The sequence below is a fragment of the Dendropsophus ebraccatus genome, chromosome 15 (assembly GCF_027789765.1).
Source record: "Dendropsophus ebraccatus isolate aDenEbr1 chromosome 15, aDenEbr1.pat, whole genome shotgun sequence".
NCBI lineage: Eukaryota > Metazoa > Chordata > Amphibia > Anura > Hylidae > Dendropsophus > Dendropsophus ebraccatus.
Genome location: NC_091468.1, coordinates 74,018,521 through 74,039,905, shown reverse-complemented (window position 1 = coordinate 74,039,905; position 21,385 = coordinate 74,018,521). Strand labels below are relative to the sequence as shown.

Below are 21,385 nucleotides of genomic sequence, written 5' to 3'. Positions count from 1 at the left end.
GATTGGCTGAGTGGGCTGTCACTCCTGCGATTAATTCTTCTCGGAAGTGGAGGCTGTGCAGTCAGTGGGGGGGACGGGGGCACCAGAGGGTGACACCAAGGCAGCGTGGACAGCTAAGGATAACATGTTTATTGTTTTATATGCAACAACCGCAACATAAAAAGCCGACCCCTTTAAGCAACATTAAAGCCGACCCCTTTAAGCCCCCATGCCTTTAATACACCTTCTCCATTCCACTTAATGTATTAACTCTGAGCTTTATTTCTAAATACTGCAGCAAAATCCATATACAGAGTGACATGACGGCACTAGTGTTCATAGCTCTGACCAAGGGGAACCTCTGCATCAGGAGAGTCCTCCCTGTCCCACTCCATCAGGGGATTCATCATGGCTCTTTGTCTCTGGAATCATGAAAATGTGTTGCAGATTTTTTCGCATAAATGACGCTGAACGCTGGTGGAGACAGCAAACGCACACTGAACATAACCACCTAGAACAAGAAGCTTGGCCACGTCGCTCCGGCACATGTGCAGTATTATAACCAGGGCCTAATAGAAGAAAGACAGGTTGGGAGGTGGACTAAAGATGTGGGGGCCAGGAAGGAGGAGCAAAGGCGTTGTAGGCCTAGGCCACACCTCACGGACACCGCTGTCCAGGAATATGAGAACTACTTCTTCCACAGCAGATTTGCTTTAAAGTGAATCTGTATCGCTGAACACTGCCCCCAAACCACCGGTGCTTTTCTCCATCCACACCTGGTCCCGGGCCTCCCTTGTCTTCTGGCATCCATATTCAGTGTCAAAGGGGCAGGGCCTAGAGATTCTGTGCTGCCAAGCATTCATATAACCTTTTTTAGGGATAGGGAAAGATAGTACACCTTTTTTACTTTCAATTATTAACTAGCAAATACTACAGCCTGCTAACCAAATACTACAGCCCAATAACCAAATACTACAGCCCAATAACCAAATACTACAGCCCAATAACCAAATACTACAGCCCAATAACCAAATACTACAGCCCAATAACCAAATACTACAGCCCGCTGACCAAATACTACAGCCCAATGACCAAATACTACAGCCCATTAACCAAATACTACAGCCCAATAACCAAATACTACAGCCCAATAACCAAATACTACAGCCCAATAACCAAATACTACAGCCCAATAACCAAATACTACAGCCCAATGACCAAATACTACAGCCTAATAATACTACAGCCTGCTAACCAAATACTACAGCCCAATAACCAAATACTACAGCCCAATAACCAAATACTACAGCCCAATAACCAAATACTACAGCCCAATAACCAAATACTACAGCCCAATGACCAAATACTACAGCCCAATAACCAAATACTACAGCCCAATAACCAAATACTACAGCCCAATAACCAAATACTACAGCCCAATAACCAAATACTACAGCCTAATAATACTACAGCCTGCTAACCAAATACTACAGCCCAATAACCAAATACTACAGCCCAATAACCAAATACTACAGCCCAATAACCAAATACTACAGCCCAATGACCAAATACTACAGCCCAATGACCAAATACTACAGCCTAATAATACTACAGCCTGCTAACCAAATACTACAGCCCAATAACCAAATACTACAGCCCAATAACCAAATACTACAGCCCAATAACCAAATACTACAGCCCAATGACCAAATACTACAGCCCAATGACCAAATACTACAGCCCAATGACCAAATACTACAGCCCACTGACCAAATACTACAGCCCAATAACCAAATACTACAGCCCAATAACCAAATACTACAGCCCAATGACCAAATACTACAGCCCAATAACCAAATACTACAGCCTAATAATACTACAGCCTGCTAACCAAATACTACAGCCCAATAACCAAATACTACAGCCCAATAACCAAATACTGCAGCCCAATAACCAAATACTACAGCCCAATGACCAAATACTACAGCCCATTAACCAAATACTACAGCCCATTGACCAAATACTACAGCCCAATGACCAAATACTACAGCCCAATAACCAAATACTACAGCCCAATGACCAAATACTACAGCCCAATGACCAAATACTACAGCCCAATGACCAAATACTACAGCCCAATAATACTACAGCTCACTGACCAAATACTACAGCCCAATAACCAAATACTACAGCCCAATAACCAAATACTACAGCCTGCTAACCAAATACTACAGCCCAATAACCAAATACTACAGCCCAATAACCAAATACTACAGCCCAATAATACTACAGCCCAATAACCAAATACTACAGCCCAATAATACTACAGCCCGCTAACCAAATACTACAGCCTAATAATACTACAGCCCGCTAACCAAATACTACAGCCCGCTAACCAAATACTACAGCCCATTAACCAAATACTACAGCCCGCTAACCAAATACTACAGCCCATTAACCAAATACTACAGCCCGCTAACCAAATACTACAGCCCATTAACCAAATACTACAGCCCGCTAACCAAATACTACAGCCCAATAACCAAATACTACAGCCCAATGACCAAATACTACAGCCCAATAACCAAATACTACAGCCCAATAACCAAATACTACAGCCCAATAACCAAATACTACAGCCCAATAACCAAATACTACAGCCTAATAATACTACAGCCTGCTAACCAAATACTACAGCCCAATAACCAAATACTACAGCCCAATAACCAAATACTACAGCCCAATAACCAAATACTACAGCCCAATGACCAAATACTACAGCCCAATGACCAAATACTACAGCCTAATAATACTACAGCCTGCTAACCAAATACTACAGCCCAATAACCAAATACTACAGCCCAATAACCAAATACTACAGCCCAATAACCAAATACTACAGCCCAATGACCAAATACTACAGCCCAATGACCAAATACTACAGCCCACTGACCAAATACTACAGCCCAATAACCAAATACTACAGCCCAATGACCAAATACTACAGCCCAATAACCAAATACTACAGCCTAATAATACTACAGCCTGCTAACCAAATACTACAGCCCAATAACCAAATACTACAGCCCAATAACCAAATACTGCAGCCCAATAACCAAATACTACAGCCCAATGACCAAATACTACAGCCCATTAACCAAATACTACAGCCCATTGACCAAATACTACAGCCCAATGACCAAATACTACAGCCCAATAACCAAATACTACAGCCCAATGACCAAATACTACAGCCCAATGACCAAATACTACAGCCCAATGACCAAATACTACAGCCCAATAATACTACAGCTCACTGACCAAATACTACAGCCCAATAACCAAATACTACAGCCCAATAACCAAATACTACAGCCTGCTAACCAAATACTACAGCCCAATAACCAAATACTACAGCCCAATAACCAAATACTACAGCCCAATAATACTACAGCCCAATAACCAAATACTACAGCCCAATAATACTACAGCCCGCTAACCAAATACTACAGCCTAATAATACTACAGCCCGCTAACCAAATACTACAGCCCGCTAACCAAATACTACAGCCCATTAACCAAATACTACAGCCCGCTAACCAAATACTACAGCCCATTAACCAAATACTACAGCCCGCTAACCAAATACTACAGCCCATTAACCAAATACTACAGCCCAATAACCAAATACTACAGCCCAATAACCAAATACTACAGCCTGCTAACCAAATACTACAGCCCATTAACCAAATACTACAGCCCATTAACCAAATACTACAGCCTAATAATACTACAGCCCACTGACCAAATACTACAGCCTAATAATACTACAGCCCGCTAACCAAATACTACAGCCCATTAACCAAATACTACAGCCTAATAATACTACAGCCCACTGACCAAATACTACAGCCCAATAACCAAATACTACAGCCCAATAATACTACAGCCCAATGACCAAATACTACAGCCCAACTACAATGCCCCGAAAAATCGATTTCTAATGTCGATTCCTGGGGCAAAATGTTGGTTAAATACTAGGATTCCCTGGTAGCCGATACTTTATGTTAAGCTGTACTTCTGTGCAGTGTAACATACAATATACTGCATACTCCGTGCCGTGCACTGATTGGCTGATGGGGACTGACGGGAGTCTCACACAGCCGCGGCCCAGAGCAGGTAATGTTTGCTGCGGCATGCGGTGGGTTAATGGTGCCGGGTTACATACCCGCAGCGGAATGAAAATTATATATGACCCCATAGACCTTCACTAAACTAGGATCCGCAGTGGACTTCGCTGCAAACTTGCAGCAAGTAATCTGCTGCGGATCCAGGTCGTGTGAAGGCACCCTTGGCACGGGGTGTTTATTTGCTGCTTTGTTTCTTGTACACAGAGGCGGCCGGTCTGACTAATACGTCCCTCATTCTGTTGCATCAGCTGGAGGATAAGATGAAGGCGCACTCCTTTTTCTTGGATTTTCTTCATCAGGTTGGTGGTGTTCTTCCTCTCCTGTGGGGGGGTGCGTTGGGCTGGTGGGCCGGACAGGGGTAAGATCTCAGTGTTGGTTTATTCTTTACTTCTGTGTGGTCACATAGGCATTGTAATCTGTGGTGCTGTGTTATTACCTGGCCGGCTGCTCTCCTATTATACTACATCTGTGCTGGTCATTTCTATGTAACTGCATAGCCGATTCAACACTATTGTCTTCTATCATTTTAGTGACCACCGGATGGCAGTATTGCAATTGTTACACATTATACTGCTGCACTTACAATGTTATATTGGTTCACCACATTGAGATCTTTCTCCCCCTCTGGCCTTGTGTTATTTGTCTCATTTCCCATGAAATTCCCTAGTTTTTATTAATTTTTGTAACTTATGTATATGTAAATAAAGGATTTTGTTATTTCTAATTATTTGTGATATTTTTTTGGTTTTCTATGTGGTTTTGTTGCACTATACATTGATTTAGGCAGGACTTTCTTTTGGGTTGCCACAGAAGGAACAAAGAGAGCGTAATATTCAGTCTGTATGAAACAACGAAGATCTGTCACCTGGATATGCTGCAGTCTACAGGACAGCTGCTCTATGTAAGGCTGCAGTCTACAGGACAGCTGCTCTATGTAAGGCTGCAGTCTACAGGACAGCTGCTCTATGTAAGGCTGCAGTCTACAGGACAGGCGCTCTGCTCTATGTAAGGCTGCAGTCTACAGGACAGGCGCTCTGCTCTATGTAAGGCTGCAGTCTACAGGACAGGCGCTCTGCTCTATGTAAGGCTGCAGTCTACAGGACAGGCGCTCTGCTCTATGTAAGGATGCAGTCTACAGAACAGGTGCTCTATGTAAGGCTGCAGTCTACAGGACAGCTGCTCTATGTAAGGCTGCAGTCTACAGGACAGCTGCTCTATGTAAGGCTGCAGTCTACAGGACAGGCGCTCTGCTCTATGTAAGGCTGCAGTCTACAGAACAGGCGCTCTGCTCTATGTAAGGCTGCAGTCTACAGGACAGGTGCTCTATGTAAGGCTGCAGTCTACAGGACAGGCGCTCTGCTCTATGTAAGGCTGCAGTCTACAGGACAGCTGCTCTATGTAAGGCTGCAGTCTACAGGACAGCTGCTCTATGTAAGGCTGCAGTCTACAGAACAGGCGCTCTGCTCTATGTAAGGCTGCAGTCTACAGGACAGGTGCTCTATGTAAGGCTGCAGTCTACAGGACAGGCGCTCTGCTCTATGTAAGGCTGCAGTCTACAGGACAGGTGCTCTATGTAAGGCTGCAGTCTACAGGACAGGTGCTCTATGTAAGGCTGCAGTCTACAGGACAGGTGCTCTGCTGTATGTAAGGCTGCAGTCTACAGGACAGGCGCTCTGCTCTATGTAAGGCTGCAGTCTACAGGACAGGTGCTCTATGTAAGGCTGCAGTCTACAGGACAGGTGCTCTGCTCTATGTAAGGCTGCAGTCTACAGGACAGGTGCTCTGCTCTATGTAAGGCTGCAGTCTACAGGACAGGTGCTCTATGTAAGGCTGCAGTCTACAGGACAGGTGCTCTGCTCTATGTAAGGCTGCAGTCTACAGGACAGGTGCTCTATGTAAGGCTGCAGTCTACAGGACAGGTGCTCTGCTGTATGTAAGGCTGCAGTCTACAGGACAGGTGCTCTATGTAAGGCTGCAGTCTACAGGACAGGTGCTCTATGTAAGGCTGCAGTCTACAGGACAGGTGCTCTATGTAAGGCTGCAGTCTACAGGACAGGTGCTCTATGTAAGGCTGCAGTCTACAGGACAGGTGCTCTATGTAAGGCTGCAGTCTACAGGACAGGCGCTCTCTGCTGTATGTAAGGCTGCAGTCTACAGGACAGCTGCTCTATGTAAGGCTGCAGTCTACAGGACAGGTGCTCTGCTCTATGTAAGGCTGCAGTCTACAGGACAGGTGCTCTATGTAAGGCTGCAGTCTACAGGACAGGTGCTCTGCTGTATGTAAGGCTGCAGTCTACAGGACAGGTGCTCTGCTGTATGTAAGGCTGCAGTCTACAGGACAGGTGCTCTATGTAAGGCTGCAGTCTACAGGACAGGTGCTCTATGTAAGGCTGCAGTCTACAGGACAGGTGCTCTATGTAAGGCTGCAGTCTACAGGACAGGCGCTCTCTGCTGTATGTAAGGCTGCAGTCTACAGGACAGCTGCTCTATGTAAGGCTGCAGTCTACAGGACAGGTGCTCTGCTCTATGTAAGGCTGCAGTCTACAGGACAGGTGCTCTATGTAAGGCTGCAGTCTACAGGACAGGTGCTCTGCTGTATGTAAGGCTGCAGTCTACAGGACAGGTGCTCTATGTAAGGCTGCAGTCTACAGGACAGGTGCTCTATGTAAGGCTGCAGTCTACAGGACAGGTGCTCTATGTAAGGCTGCAGTCTACAGGACAGGCGCTCTCTGCTGTATGTAAGGCTGCAGTCTACAGGACAGCTGCTCTATGTAAGGCTGCAGTCTACAGGACAGGTGCTCTGCTCTATGTAAGGCTGCAGTCTACAGGACAGGTGCTCTGCTGTATGTAAGGCTGCAGTCTACAGGACAGGCGCTCTGCTCTATGTAAGGCTGCAGTCTACAGGACAGGTGCTCTATGTAAGGCTGCAGTCTACAGGACAGGCGCTCTGCTCTCAAATATAACCCTGCATATTACAGGACAGGTACGCTCTCAGATATATCCCTGCATATTACAGGACAGGTATGCTCTGCTCTCAGATATAACCCTGCATATTACAGGACAGGTACGCTCCCAGATATAACCCTGCATATTACAGGACAGGTACGCTCTCAGATATAACCCTGCATATTACAGGACAGGTACGCTCTCAGATATAACCCTGCATATTACAGGACAGGTGCGCTCTGCTCTCAAATATAACCCTGCATATTACAGGACAGGTGCGCTCTGCTCTCAGATATAACCCTGCATATTACAGGACAGGTACGCTCTGCTCTCAGATATAACCCTGCATATTACAGGACAGGTGCGCTCTGCTCTCAAATATAACCCTGCATATTACAGGACAGGTGCGCTCTCAGATATAACCCTGCATATTACAGGACAGGTACGCTCTGCTCTCAGATATAACCCTGCATATTACAGGACAGGTGCGCTCTCAGATATAACCCTGCATATTACAGGACAGGTGCGCTCTCAGATATAACCCTGCATATTACAGGACAGGTGCGCTATTAGATATAACCCTGCATATTACAGGACAGGTACGCTATTAGATATAACCCTGCATATTACAGGACAGGTACGCTCTGCTCTCAGATATAACCCTGCATATTACAGGACAGGTGCGCTCTCAGATATAACCCTGCATATTACAGGACAGGTACGCTCTGCTCTCAGATATAACCCTGCATATTACAGGACAGGTGCGCTCTCAGATATAACCTTGCATATTACAGGACAGGTGCGCTCTGCTCTCAGATATAACCCTGCATATTACAGGACAGGTGCGCTCTGCTCTCAAATATAACCCTGCATATTACAGGACAGGTGCGCTCTGCTCTCAGATATATCCCTGCATATTACAGGACAGGTACGCTCTGCTCTCAGATATAACCCTGCATATTACAGGACAGGTGCGCTCTGCTCTCAAATATAACCCTGCATATTACAGGACAGGTGCGCTCTCAGATATAACCCTGCATATTACAGGACAGGTGCGCTCTGCTATCAGATATAACCCTGCATATTACAGGACAGGTGCGCTCTGCTCTCAGATATAACCCTGCATATTACAGGACAGGTGCACTCTCAGATATAACCCTGCATATTACAGGACAGGTGCGCTCTCAGATATAACCCTGCATATTACAGGACAGGTGCGCTCTGCTCTCAGATATAACCCTGCATATTACAGGACAGGTGCGCTCTGCTCTCAGATATAACCCTGCATATTACAGGACAGGTGCGCTCTCAGATATAACCCTGCATATTACAGGACAGGTGCGCTCTCTGATATAACCCTGCATATTACAGGACAGGTGCGCTCTGCTCTCAGATATAACCCTGCATATTACAGGACAGGTGCGCTCTGCTCTCAGATATAACCCTGCATATTACAGGACAGGTGCGCTCTCAGATATATCCCTGCATATTACAGGACAGGTGCGCTCTCAGATATAACCCTGCATATTACAGGACAGGTGCGCTCTGCTCTCAAATATAACCCTGCATATTACAGGACAGGTGCGCTCTGCTCTCAGATATAACCCTGCATATTACAGGACAGGTACGCTCTGCTCTCAGATATAACCCTGCATATTACAGGACAGGTACGCTCTCAGATATAACCCTGCATATTACAGGACAGGTGCGCTCTGCTCTCAGATATAACCCTGCATATTACAGGACAGGTGCGCTCTCTGATATAACCCTGCATATTACAGGACAGGTGCGCTCTCAGATATAACCCTGCATATTACAGGACAGGTGCGCTATTAGATATAACCCTGCATATTACAGGACAGGTACGCTATTAGATATAACCCTGCATATTACAGGACAGGTACGCTCTGCTCTCAGATATAACCCTGCATATTACAGGACAGGTACGCTCTGCTCTCAGATATATCCTTGCATATTACAGGACAGGTGCGCTCTGCTCTCAGATATAACCCTGCATATTACAGGACAGGTGCGCTCTGCTCTCAAATATAACCCTGCATATTACAGGACAGGTGCGCTCTGCTCTCAGATATATCCCTGCATATTACAGGACAGGTACGCTCTGCTCTCAGATATAACCCTGCATATTACAGGACAGGTGCGCTCTGCTCTCAAATATAACCCTGCATATTACAGGACAGGTGCGCTCTCAGATATAACCCTGCATATTACAGGACAGGTGCGCTCTGCTATCAGATATAACCCTGCATATTACAGGACAGGTGCGCTCTGCTCTCAGATATAACCCTGCATATTACAGGACAGGTGCACTCTCAGATATAACCCTGCATATTACAGGACAGGTGCGCTCTCAGATATAACCCTGCATATTACAGGACAGGTGCGCTCTGCTCTCAGATATAACCCTGCATATTACAGGACAGGTGCGCTCTGCTCTCAGATATAACCCTGCATATTACAGGACAGGTGCGCTCTCAGATATAACCCTGCATATTACAGGACAGGTGCGCTCTCTGATATAACCCTGCATATTACAGGACAGGTGCGCTCTCAGATATAACCCTGCATATTACAGGACAGGTGCGCTCTGCTCTCAGATATAACCCTGCATATTACAGGACAGGTGCGCTCTGCTCTCAGATATAACCCTGCATATTACAGGACAGGTGCGCTCTCAGATATATCCCTGCATATTACAGGACAGGTGCGCTCTCAGATATAACCCTGCATATTACAGGACAGGTGCGCTCTGCTCTCAAATATAACCCTGCATATTACAGGACAGGTGCGCTCTGCTCTCAGATATAACCCTGCATATTACAGGACAGGTACGCTCTGCTCTCAGATATAACCCTGCATATTACAGGACAGGTACGCTCTCAGATATAACCCTGCATATTACAGGACAGGTGCGCTCTGCTCTCAAATATAACCCTGCATATTACAGGACAGGTGCGCTCTGCTCTCAGATATAACCCTGCATATTACAGGACAGGTACGCTCTGCTCTCAGATATAACCCTGCATATTACAGGACAGGTGCGCTCTGCTCTCAAATATAACCCTGCATATTACAGGACAGGTGCGCTCTCAGATATAACCCTGCATATTACAGGACAGGTACGCTCTGCTCTCAGATATAACCCTGCATATTACAGGACAGGTGTGCTCTGCTCTCAGATATAACCCTGCATATTACAGGACAGGTACGCTATTAGATATAACCCTGCATATTACAGGACAGGTGCGCTCTGCTCTCAGATATAACCCTGCATATTACAGGACAGGTGCGCTCTCAGATATAACCCTGCATATTACAGGACAGGTACGCTCTGCTCTCAGATATATCCTTGCATATTACAGGACAGGTGCGCTCTGCTCTCAGATATAACCCTGCATATTACAGGACAGGTGCGCTCTGCTCTCAGATATATCCCTGCATATTACAGGACAGGTACGCTCTGCTCTCAGATATAACCCTGCATATTACAGGACAGGTGCGCTCTGCTCTCAAATATAACCCTGCATATTACAGGACAGGTGCGCTCTCAGATATAACCCTGCATATTACAGGACAGGTGCGCTCTGCTATCAGATATAACCCTGCATATTACAGGACAGGTGCGCTCTGCTCTCAGATATAACCCTGCATATTACAGGACAGGTGCACTCTCAGATATAACCCTGCATATTACAGGACAGGTGCGCTCTCAGATATAACCCTGCATATTACAGGACAGGTGCGCTCTCTGATATAACCCTGCATATTACAGGACAGGTGCGCTCTCTGATATAACCCTGCATATTACAGGACAGGTGCGCTCTCAGATATAACCCTGCATATTACAGGACAGGTGCGCTCTCAGATATAACCCTGCATATTACAGGACAGGTGCGCTCTGCTCTCAGATATAACCCTGCATATTACAGGACAGGTGCGCTCTGCTCTCAGATATAACCCTGCATATTACAGGACAGGTGTGCTCTGCTCTCAGATATATCCCTGCATATTACAGGACAGGTGCGCTCTCAGATATAACCCTGCATATTACAGGACATTTTTATGGGCCAGTAGCCCAGCATGTGCCGACATATGGTAAATGGGCCAGTAGCCCAGCATGTGCCGACATATGGTAAATGGGCCAGTAGCTAGTTCACCCCTCAGGTGTTTACTATGGTTGATACAACGGGTGATAAGTCCTCATGTCTCTTATACGCAGGTCGGACTATTTGGTCGGTTAAGCACTTGTCCAGTCCGAGGATCCATCATGGCGACTCGTCTTTTGCTTTGTGAACATGCAGAGAAATTATCCGCCGCCATCGTTCTCAAGAACCATCACACTAAGCTTCCGGCATTGGTGAACTCCACCATCCAGCTGGCCCTGAGCCGGAGGATGTGCTCCGTCCCCCACAATCTTACGGCCGCTGATGTCTACTTCAGAGAGGTACGGCCGCCGGTGACACCGGATCTCCCCACAGGACCAGGAGGACCGAGCTCATGGTTTACCCGCAGCTTCATCTTCAGGAAATCTTTCCTTACTTTGTAAATGAGATAATGTCGTGTATTGTGGCTCCTGAGAGAGATGGGCCCCTGGGGCTACACCGGAGATTGTCGCTGTGTATGGGTGGAGTCACCCTTTGGATAGATAGTGAACCACAACCCAGTGGGATGGGAGTCCTTTAAGGGTATCTGGGCCGGGCCGTGAGCCACAACGTCTGGGATGCCAGAATATATAAGGGGATGTGGAGGAGCTGCCTGTCAGTGTCATTCTGAGATGAGGAAGAGGATCAGGCTCCTTGCTCTCTTGGTTAGTTCTAAAATAAGCTCCTTGTCTCCACAACTCCCAGCGAGCCACACTATCTCCATTATTGTCATACAGGCTCCAGTAACTCTCCTCACAGACGTCTCCTCACAGACGTCTCCTCACAGACGTCTCCTCACAGACGTCTCCTCACAGACGTCTCCTCACAGACGTCTCCTCACAGACGTCTCCTCACAGACGTCTCCTCACAGACGTCTCCTCACAGACGTCTCCTAACAGACGTCTCCTCACAGACGTCTCCTCACAGACGTCTCCTCACAGACGTCTCCTCACAGACGTCTCCTCACAGACGTCTCCTCACAGACGTCTCCTCACAGACCTCTCCTCACAGACCTCTCCTCACAGACCTCTCCTCACAGACCTCTCCTCACAGACCTCTCCTCACAGACCGTAGTCTCCTCACAGACCGTAGTCTCCTCACAGACCGTAGTCTCCTCACAGACCGTAGTCTCCTCACAGACCGTAGTCTCCTCACAGACTGACGTCTCCTCACAGACTGACGTCTCCTCACAGACTGACGTCTCCTCACAGACTGACGTCTCCTCACAGACTGACGTCTCCTCACAGACTGACGTCTCCTCACAGACTGACGTCTCCTCACAGACTGACGTCTCCTCACAGACTGACGTCTCCTCACAGACTGACGTCTCCTCACAGACTGACGTCTCCTCACAGACTGACGTCTCCTCACAGACTGACGTCTCCTCACAGACTGACGTCTCCTCACAGACTGACGTCTCCTCACAGACTGACGTCTCCTCACAGACTGACGTCTCCTCACAGACTGACGTCTCCTCACAGACTGACGTCTCCTCACAGACTGACGTCTCCTCACAGACTGACGTCTCCTCACAGACTGACGTCTCCTCACAGACTGACGTCTCCTCACAGACTGACCTCTCCTCACAGACTGACCTCTCCTCACAGACCTCTCCTCACAGACCTCTCCTCACAGACCGTAGTCTCCTCACAGACCGTAGTCTCCTCACAGACCGTAGTCTCCTCACAGACCGTAGTCTCCTCACAGACCGTAGTCTCCTCACAGACCGTAGTCTCCTCACAGACCGTAGTCTCCTCACAGACCGTAGTCTCCTCACAGACCGACGTCTCCTCACAGACCGACGTCTCCTCACAGACCGACGTCTCCTCACAGACCGACGTCTCCTCACAGACCGACGTCTCCTCACAGACCGACGTCTCCTCACAGACCGACGTCTCCTCACAGACCGACGTCTCCTCACAGACCGACGTCTCCTCACAGACCGACGTCTCCTCACAGACCGACGTCTCCTCACAGACCGACGTCTCCTCACAGACCGACGTCTCCTCACAGACGTCTCCTCACAGACGTCTCCTCACAGACGTCTCCTCACAGACGTCTCCTCACAGACGTCTCCTCACAGACGTCTCCTCACAGACGTCTCCTCACAGACCTCTCCTCACAGACCTCTCCTCACAGACCTCTCCTCACAGGCTGTAGTCTCCTCACAGACATCTCCTCACAGACTGTATACTATATCTATATCTTTATATCTATATCGCATACCGCACTAGTAAGGATCACATGGGGGCAAATGCTACATGTAGCATTTGCCCCCATGTGATCCCCACATGTAGCATTTGCCCCCATGTGATCCCCACATGTAGCATTTGCCCCCGTGTGATCCCTACATGTTATGTGCAGTATAGGGCAGTATAGGACGTTATGTGCAGTGTAGGGCAGTATAGCATGTTATGTGCAGTATAGGGCAGTATAGCACGTTATGTGCAGTGTAGGGCAGTATAGCATGTTATGTACAGTATAGGAAGTTATGTGCAGTGTAGGGCAGTATAGGACGTTATGTGCAGTGTAGGGCAGTATAGCACGTTATGTGCAGTGTAGGGCAGTATAGGACGTTATGTGCAGTGTAGGGCAGTATAGCATGTTATGTGCAGTATAGGGCAGTATAGCACGTTATGTGCAGTGTAGGGCAGTATAGCATGTTATGTACAGTATAGGAAGTTATGTGCAGTGTAGGGCAGTATAGGACGTTATGTGCAGTGTAGGGCAGTATAGCACGTTATGTGCAGTGTAGGGCAGTATAGGACGTTATGTGCAGTGTAGGGCAGTATAGGACGTTATGTGCAGTGTAGGGCAGTATAGGACGTTATGTGCAGTGTAGGGCAGTATAGGACGTTATGTGCAGTGTAGGGCAGTATAGGACGTTATGTGCAGTGTAGGGCAGTATAGGACGTTATGTGCAGTGTAGGGCAGTATAGGACGTTATGTGCAGTGTAGGGCAGTATAGGACGTTATGTGCAGTGTAGGGCAGTATAGCACGTTATGTGCAGTGTAGGGCAGTATAGCACGTTATGTGCATTATAGGGCAGTATAGCACGTTATGTGCAGTGTAGGGCAGTATAGCATGTTATGTGCAGTGTAGGGCAGTATAGCACGTTATGTGCAGTGTAGGGCAGTATAGCACGTTATGTGCAGTGTAGGGCAGTATAGCACGTTATGTGCAGTGTAGGGCAGTATAGGACGTTATGTGCAGTATAGGGCAGTATAGCATGTTATGTACAGTATAGGACGTAATGTGCAGTATAGAGCAGTATAGCATGTTATGTTTAGTATAGGGCAGTATAGCATGTTATGTGCAGTGTAGGGCAGTATAGCATGTTATGTGCAGTATAGGACGTTATGTGCAGTATAGGGCAGTATAGCACGTTATGTGCAGTGTAGGGCAGTATAGCATGTTATGTGCAGTGTAGGGCAGTATAGCACGTTATGTGCAGTGTAGGGCAGTATAGCATGTTATGTGCTGTGTAGGGCAGTATAGCATGTTTTGTGCAGTATAGGACGTAATGTGCAGTATAGGGCAGTATAGCATGTTATGTGCAGTATAGGACGTAATGGGCAGTATAGGACGTTATGTGCAGTATAGGGCAGTATAGCATTTTTTGTGCAGTATAGGGCAGTATAGGACGTTATGTGCAGTGTAGGGCAGTATAGGACGTTATGTGCAGTATAGGGCAGTATAGCACGTTATGTGCAGTATAGGGCAGTATAACACGTTATGGACAGTATAGCACGTTATGTGCAGTATAGCATGTTATGTGCAGTATAGGGCAGTATAGCAAGTTATGTGCAGTATAGGGCAGTATAGCAAGTTATGTGCAGTGTAGGGCAGTATAGCATGTTATGTGCAGTATAGGGCAGTATAGCATGTTTTGTGCAGTATAGGGCAGTATAGCATGTTTTGTGCAGTATAGGGCAGTATAGCACGTTATGTGCAGTGTAGGGCAGTATAGCATGTTATGTGCAGAATAGGGCAGTATAGGACGTTATGTGCAGTATAGGGCAGTATAACAGGTTATGGGCAGTATAGCACGTTATGTGCAGTATAGGGCAGTATAGCATGTTATGTGCAGTGTAGGGCAGTATAGCATGTTATGTGCAGTATAGGGCAGTATAGCACGTTATGTGCAGTATAGGGCAGTATAGCATGTTATGTGCAGTGTAGGGCAGTATAGCATGTTATGTGCAGTATAGGGCAGTATAGCATGTTATGTGCAGTATAGGGCAGTATAGCATGTTATGTGCAGTATAGGGCAGTATAGCACGTTATGTGCAGTATAGGGCAGTATAGCATGTTATGTGCAGTGTAGGGCAGTATAGCATGTTATGTGCAGTATAGGGCAGTATAGCACGTTATGTGCAGTATAGGGCAGTATAGCATGTTATGTGCAGTATAGGGCAGTATAGCATGTTATGTGCAGTGTAGGGCAGTATAGCACGTTATGTGCAGTGTAGGGCAGTATAGCACGTTATGTGCAGTGTAGGGCAGTATAGCACGTTATGTGCAGTGTAGGGCAGTATAGCACGTTATGTGCAGTGTAGGGCAGTATAGCACGTTATGTGCAGTATAGGGCAGTATAGCACGTTATGTGCAGTGTAGGGCAGTATAGCACGTTATGTGCAGTGTAGGGCAGTATAGGACGTTATGTGCAGTATAGGGCAGTATAGCATGTTATGTACAGTATAGGACGTAATGTGCAGTATAGAGCAGTATAGCATGTTATGTTTAGTATAGGGCAGTATAGCATGTTATGTGCAGTGTAGGGCAGTATAGCATGTTATGTGCAGTATAGGACGTTATGTGCAGTATAGGGCAGTATAGCACGTTATGTGCAGTGTAGGGCAGTATAGCATGTTATGTGCAGTATAGGACGTAATGTGCAGTATAGGGCAGTATAGCATGTTATGTGCAGTATAGGACGTAATGTGCAGTATAGGGCAGTATAGCATGTTATGTGCAGTATAGGACGTTATGTGCAGTATAGGGCAGTATAGCACGTTATGTGCAGTGTAGGGCAGTATAGCATGTTATGTGCTGTGTAGGGCAGTATAGCATGTTTTGTGCAGTATAGGACGTAATGTGCAGTATAGGGCAGTATAGCATGTTATGTGCAGTATAGGACGTAATGTGCAGTATAGGGCAGTATAGGACGTTATGTGCAGTATAGGGCAGTATAGCATTTTTTGTGCAGTATAGGGCAGTATAGGACGTTATGTGCAGTGTAGGGCAGTATAGGACGTTATGTGCAGTATAGGGCAGTATAGCACGTTATGTGCAGTATAGGGCAGTATAACACGTTATGGACAGTATAGCACGTTATGTGCAGTATAGCATGTTATGTGCAGTATAGGGCAGTATAGCATGCTATGTGCACTATAGGGTAGTATAGCACGTTATGTGCAGTGTAGGGCAGTATAGCATGTTATGTGCAGTGTAGGGCAGTATAGCATGTTATGTGCAGTATAGGGCAGTATAGCACGTTATGTGCAGTATAGGGCAGTATAGCATGTTATGTGCAGTGTAGGGCAGTATAGCATGTTATGTGCAGTATAGGGCAGTATAGCATGTTATGTGCAGTATAGGGCAGTATAGCATGTTATGTGCAGTATAGGGCAGTATAGCACGTTATGTGCAGTATAGGGCAGTATAGCATGTTATGTGCAGTGTAGGGCAGTATAGCATGTTATGTGCAGTATAGGGCAGTATAGCACGTTATGTGCAGTATAGGGCAGTATAGCATGTTATGTGCAGTATAGGGCAGTATAGCACGTTATGTGCAGTGTAGGGCAGTATAGCACGTTATGTGCAGTGTAGGGCAGTATAGCACGTTATGTGCAGTGTAGGGCAGTATAGCACGTTATGTGCAGTGTAGGGCAGTATAGCACGTTATGTGCAGTGTAGGGCAGTATAGCACGTTATGTGCAGTGTAGGGCAGTATAGCACGTTATGTGCAGTGTAGGGCAGTATAGCACGTTATGTGCAGTGTAGGGCAGTATAGGACGTTATGTGCAGTATAGGGCAGTATAGCATGTTATGTACAGTATAGGACGTAATGTGCAGTATAGAGCAGTATAGCATGTTATGTTTAGTATAGGGCAGTATAGCATGTTATGTGCAGTGTAGGGCAGTATAGCATGTTATGTGCAGTATAGGACGTAATGTGCAGTATAGGGCAGTATAGCATGTTATGTGCAGTATAGGACGTAATGTGCAGTATAGGGCAGTATAGCATGTTATGTGCAGTATAGGACGTTATGTGCAGTATAGGGCAGTATAGCACGTTATGTGCAGTGTAGGGCAGTATAGCATGTTATGTGCTGTGTAGGGCAGTATAGCATGTTTTGTGCAGTATAGGACGTAATGTGCAGTATAGGGCAGTATAGCATGTTATGTGCAGTATAGGACGTAATGTGCAGTATAGGGCAGTATAGGACGTTATGTGCAGTATAGGGCAGTATAGCATTTTTTGTGCAGTATAGGGCAGTATAGGACGTTATGTGCAGTGTAGGGCAGTATAGGACGTTATGTGCAGTATAGGGCAGTATAGCACGTTATGTGCAGTATAGGGCAGTATAACACGTTATGGACAGTATAGCACGTTATGTGCAGTATAGCATGTTATGTGCAGTATAGGGCAGTATAGCATGCTATGTGCACTATAGGGTAGTATAGCACGTTATGTGCAGTGTAGGGCAGTATAGGACGTTATGTGCAGTCTAGGGCAGTATAGGACGTTATGTGCAGTATAGGGCAGTATAACACGTTATGGGCAGTATAGCACGTTATGTGCAGTATAGGGCAGTATAGCATGTTATGTGCAGTGTAGGGCAGTATAGCATGTTATGTGCAGTATAGGGCAGTATAGCATGTTATGTGCAGTGTAGGGCAGTATAGCATGTTATGTGCAGTATAGGGCAGTATAGCAAGTTATGTGCAGTATAGGGCAGTATAGCACGTTATGTGCAGTATAGGGCAGTATAGCATGTTATGTGCAGTGTAGGGCAGTATAGCACGTTATGTGCAGTATAGGGCAGTATAGCATGTTATGTGCAGTATAGGGCAGTATAGCATGTTATGTGCAGTGTAGGGCAGTATAGCATGTTATGTGCAGTATAGGGCAGTATAGCATGTTATGTGCAGTGTAGGGCAGTATAGCATGTTATGTGCAGTATAGGGCAGTATAGCAAGTTATGTGCAGTATAGGGCAGTATAGCACGTTATGTGCAGTATAGGGCAGTATAGCATGTTATGTGCAGTGTAGGGCAGTATAGCATGTTATGTGCAGTATAGGGCAGTATAGCACGTTATGTGCAGTATAGGGCAGTATAGCACGTTATGTGCAGTATAGGGCAGTATAGCACGTTATGTGCAGTATAGGGCAGTATAGCATGTTTTGTGCAGTATAGCATGTTATGTGCAGTATAGGGCAGTATAGCATGTTATGTGCAGTGTAGGGCAGTATAGCATGTTTTGTGCAGTATAGCAAGTTATGTGCAGTATAGGGCAGTATAGCATGTTTTGTGCAGTATAGGGCAGTATAGCAAGTTATGTGCAGTGTAGGGCAGTATAGCATGTTATGTGCAGTGTAGGGCAGTATAGCATGTTATGTGCAGTGTAGGGCAGTATAGCATGTTATGTGCAGTGTAGGGCAGTATAGCAAGTTATGTGCAGTGTAGGACAGTATAGGACGTTATGTGCAGTGTAGGGCAGTATAGCATGTTATGTGCAGTATAGGGCAGTATAGCATGTTATGTGCAGTGTAGGGCAGTATAGCACATTATGTGCGGTGTAAGGCAGTTTAGCACGTTATGTACCAGCCAGACTTCACTGCATAACGTGCAGAACAATGTAACTATAGGTGGAACCCGGTGCTGCATGCGTTATACTGTTACCTAATAACCACCTTTACCCACAGTGGATCCTGACCACCACGTACTCAGACGCCCGTTTCGGGTCCACCTTTCTCAAGGAGCTCCATGTGTAGTAATAATAATAATTATAATTATAATAATAAGTATAATAATTGTAATAATAATTTTAATAATCATAATAATTATTATTATTATTATATTATTATAATTAATAAAAAATCAACATAACCTCTTAATGTCCTCCTAATGTCCCTTATTGCTGATTGATCTCTATTATTAGTGCTGTCTGTATGCCCATCTGTCAGCCTGGGTACGGACACTATGTCCGTTATACTGCACACATCCATTCTGTCTCTGGGTTTGTGTAGTTGTATCTTATGGAGGGTCTTACGGTTGGACTGGGGGGTGGATTACCAGAACTTTAGATCCTGCCTGCTGGTGGCCTGGCAGGGTGCACACCACTACATCACTGCACATACATGGGAGCCCCCTGCACGCACTCAGCTCAGAGCTGGCGGAGATTCCACTAATAATTTACCCTGGCGGTACACCCAGGCCACACCCCTTCAGCATGGGGCCACGCCCTTCAGTTAGCAGCCACGCCCACTGTCCCTCCTTCTCCCCATCGCTCTGGCGAGAGCAGCTCGAAGGACAAATATTCACACTTTTGCCCAACATGAGCGGTTGCACACACACCATGTGACGCCATGATAAATCCCCCCCACCGCTGTGTGTTTTGGCTCAGTAGCAATGTACAATGCAATATCATCATCCAGATTGGTGGGGATCCCTTGTGAAGTGAGAAGACCCCCTTAAATGTCACACATTACCACATTCTTTTTTTTATCTGATTTTATTGAAAAATTAAAAAGAAATGAAGCCGTAAATGAATTTCCTTCCCGATAGGTGTCGCAGATGGACGTCATCTTTGAGTGTCTGGTGGACAAAGAGGAGCTGGAGCTGCAGTCTACAATGCTGGACTCCATTGAGTGGGCCAATATAGTGGTTGATGTGAACACAATATTGAAGGTACTGGCTGTATCCATTGGGGGTGGTGATGGCCGGGGAAGTGTTGTTGTTCTATTGTTCAGCCTTTGAGATGGTGTCTATAAAACCAAAAGGAATCGCTATCTACATAAGAGAATAAAAGCCGCCCTTATTTTTTCCAGGATATGTTGCACGCAGCGTGTCGGTACAGACAGAGTAAAGCTGCGCTCTATGGAAGTGACTGCACGGACAGAGACCCAGAATACGTCCCCTGGACCGGTATGTGCTGAGGTGTCATTGCTGTCTGTCTGTCTGTTCTGTATCCGCACAGCATTGCAGTGTGCTGAGGTGTCATTGCTGTCTGTCTGTTCTGTATCCGCACATCATTGCAGTGTGCTGAGTTGTCATTGCTGTCTGTCTGCGTGTTCTGTATCCGCACATCATTGCGGCTTTGCAGCGTGCATTACGTAGTACAGTCCACCCTCTTGTATCTGCAGCCTGTAATGCTATCCGTGCGGTGATTGTGCGGCAGCATACCATCGTTCTGAAGAAAGTCTATCCTCAAGCCGACTCCAGGCTGCGCAGTAACCTGATGGAACAGCTGGTGGCGCTCTTAAATTATTTTCTTGATGATTATGTCACACAACTAAAGTCCGTGGATCGTCCAAGTGACCAGGAAAGATACAACGTTCTGGAAACAGAGTATGCACAGAAACGGTCGGAGCTCCTGTCCCCGCTGTGTAAGTTATGGATTCTTCTAGAGGGAGAGGCAATGTTTAATTTAGGCCTAGGAGTTTAGCTCTTCTGATATGATAGATGGACTGGAAGCCATCATTGTTTAATACTGTGGTTCTCCCGGGGGGGGGGGGGGGGGGTCTTTGTATTTTCCCAACAACTGTGGGACCCATATTCTGCAGTATACAATCTAATAGTGTGTGTGTGTGATCTGTGACACTATAGTATACAACATACAAGCACTGAGTGTCCTAGCGGTTATACAGCCGCAGTGATCTGTGACACTATAGTATACAACATACAAGCACTGAGTGTCCTAGCGGTATACAGCCGCAGTGATCTGTGACACTATAGTATACAACATACAAGCACTGAGTGTCCTAGCGGTTATACAGCCGCAGTGATCTGTGACACTATAGTATACAACATACAAGCACTGAGTGTCCTAGCGGTTATACAGCCGCAGTGATCTGTGACACTATAGTATACAACATA

The 21,385-nt window shown here is 46.3% G+C and overlaps 1 protein-coding gene across 1 annotated transcript in view; it reads left to right on the top strand.

Annotated features, from left to right (window-relative positions):
• Positions 1 to 21,385, top strand: part of NUP133 (nucleoporin 133) — a 112,576-nt gene that overhangs the window by 67,838 nt on the left and 23,353 nt on the right. The window contains exons 14-18 of the mRNA XM_069954709.1: positions 4,374 to 4,468; positions 11,356 to 11,580; positions 20,075 to 20,197; positions 20,338 to 20,434; positions 20,653 to 20,895. Of these exons, the coding sequence (XP_069810810.1) occupies positions 4,374 to 4,468; positions 11,356 to 11,580; positions 20,075 to 20,197; positions 20,338 to 20,434; positions 20,653 to 20,895 (783 nt within the window). The remainder of the gene's footprint in view (positions 1 to 4,373; positions 4,469 to 11,355; positions 11,581 to 20,074; positions 20,198 to 20,337; positions 20,435 to 20,652; positions 20,896 to 21,385) is intronic.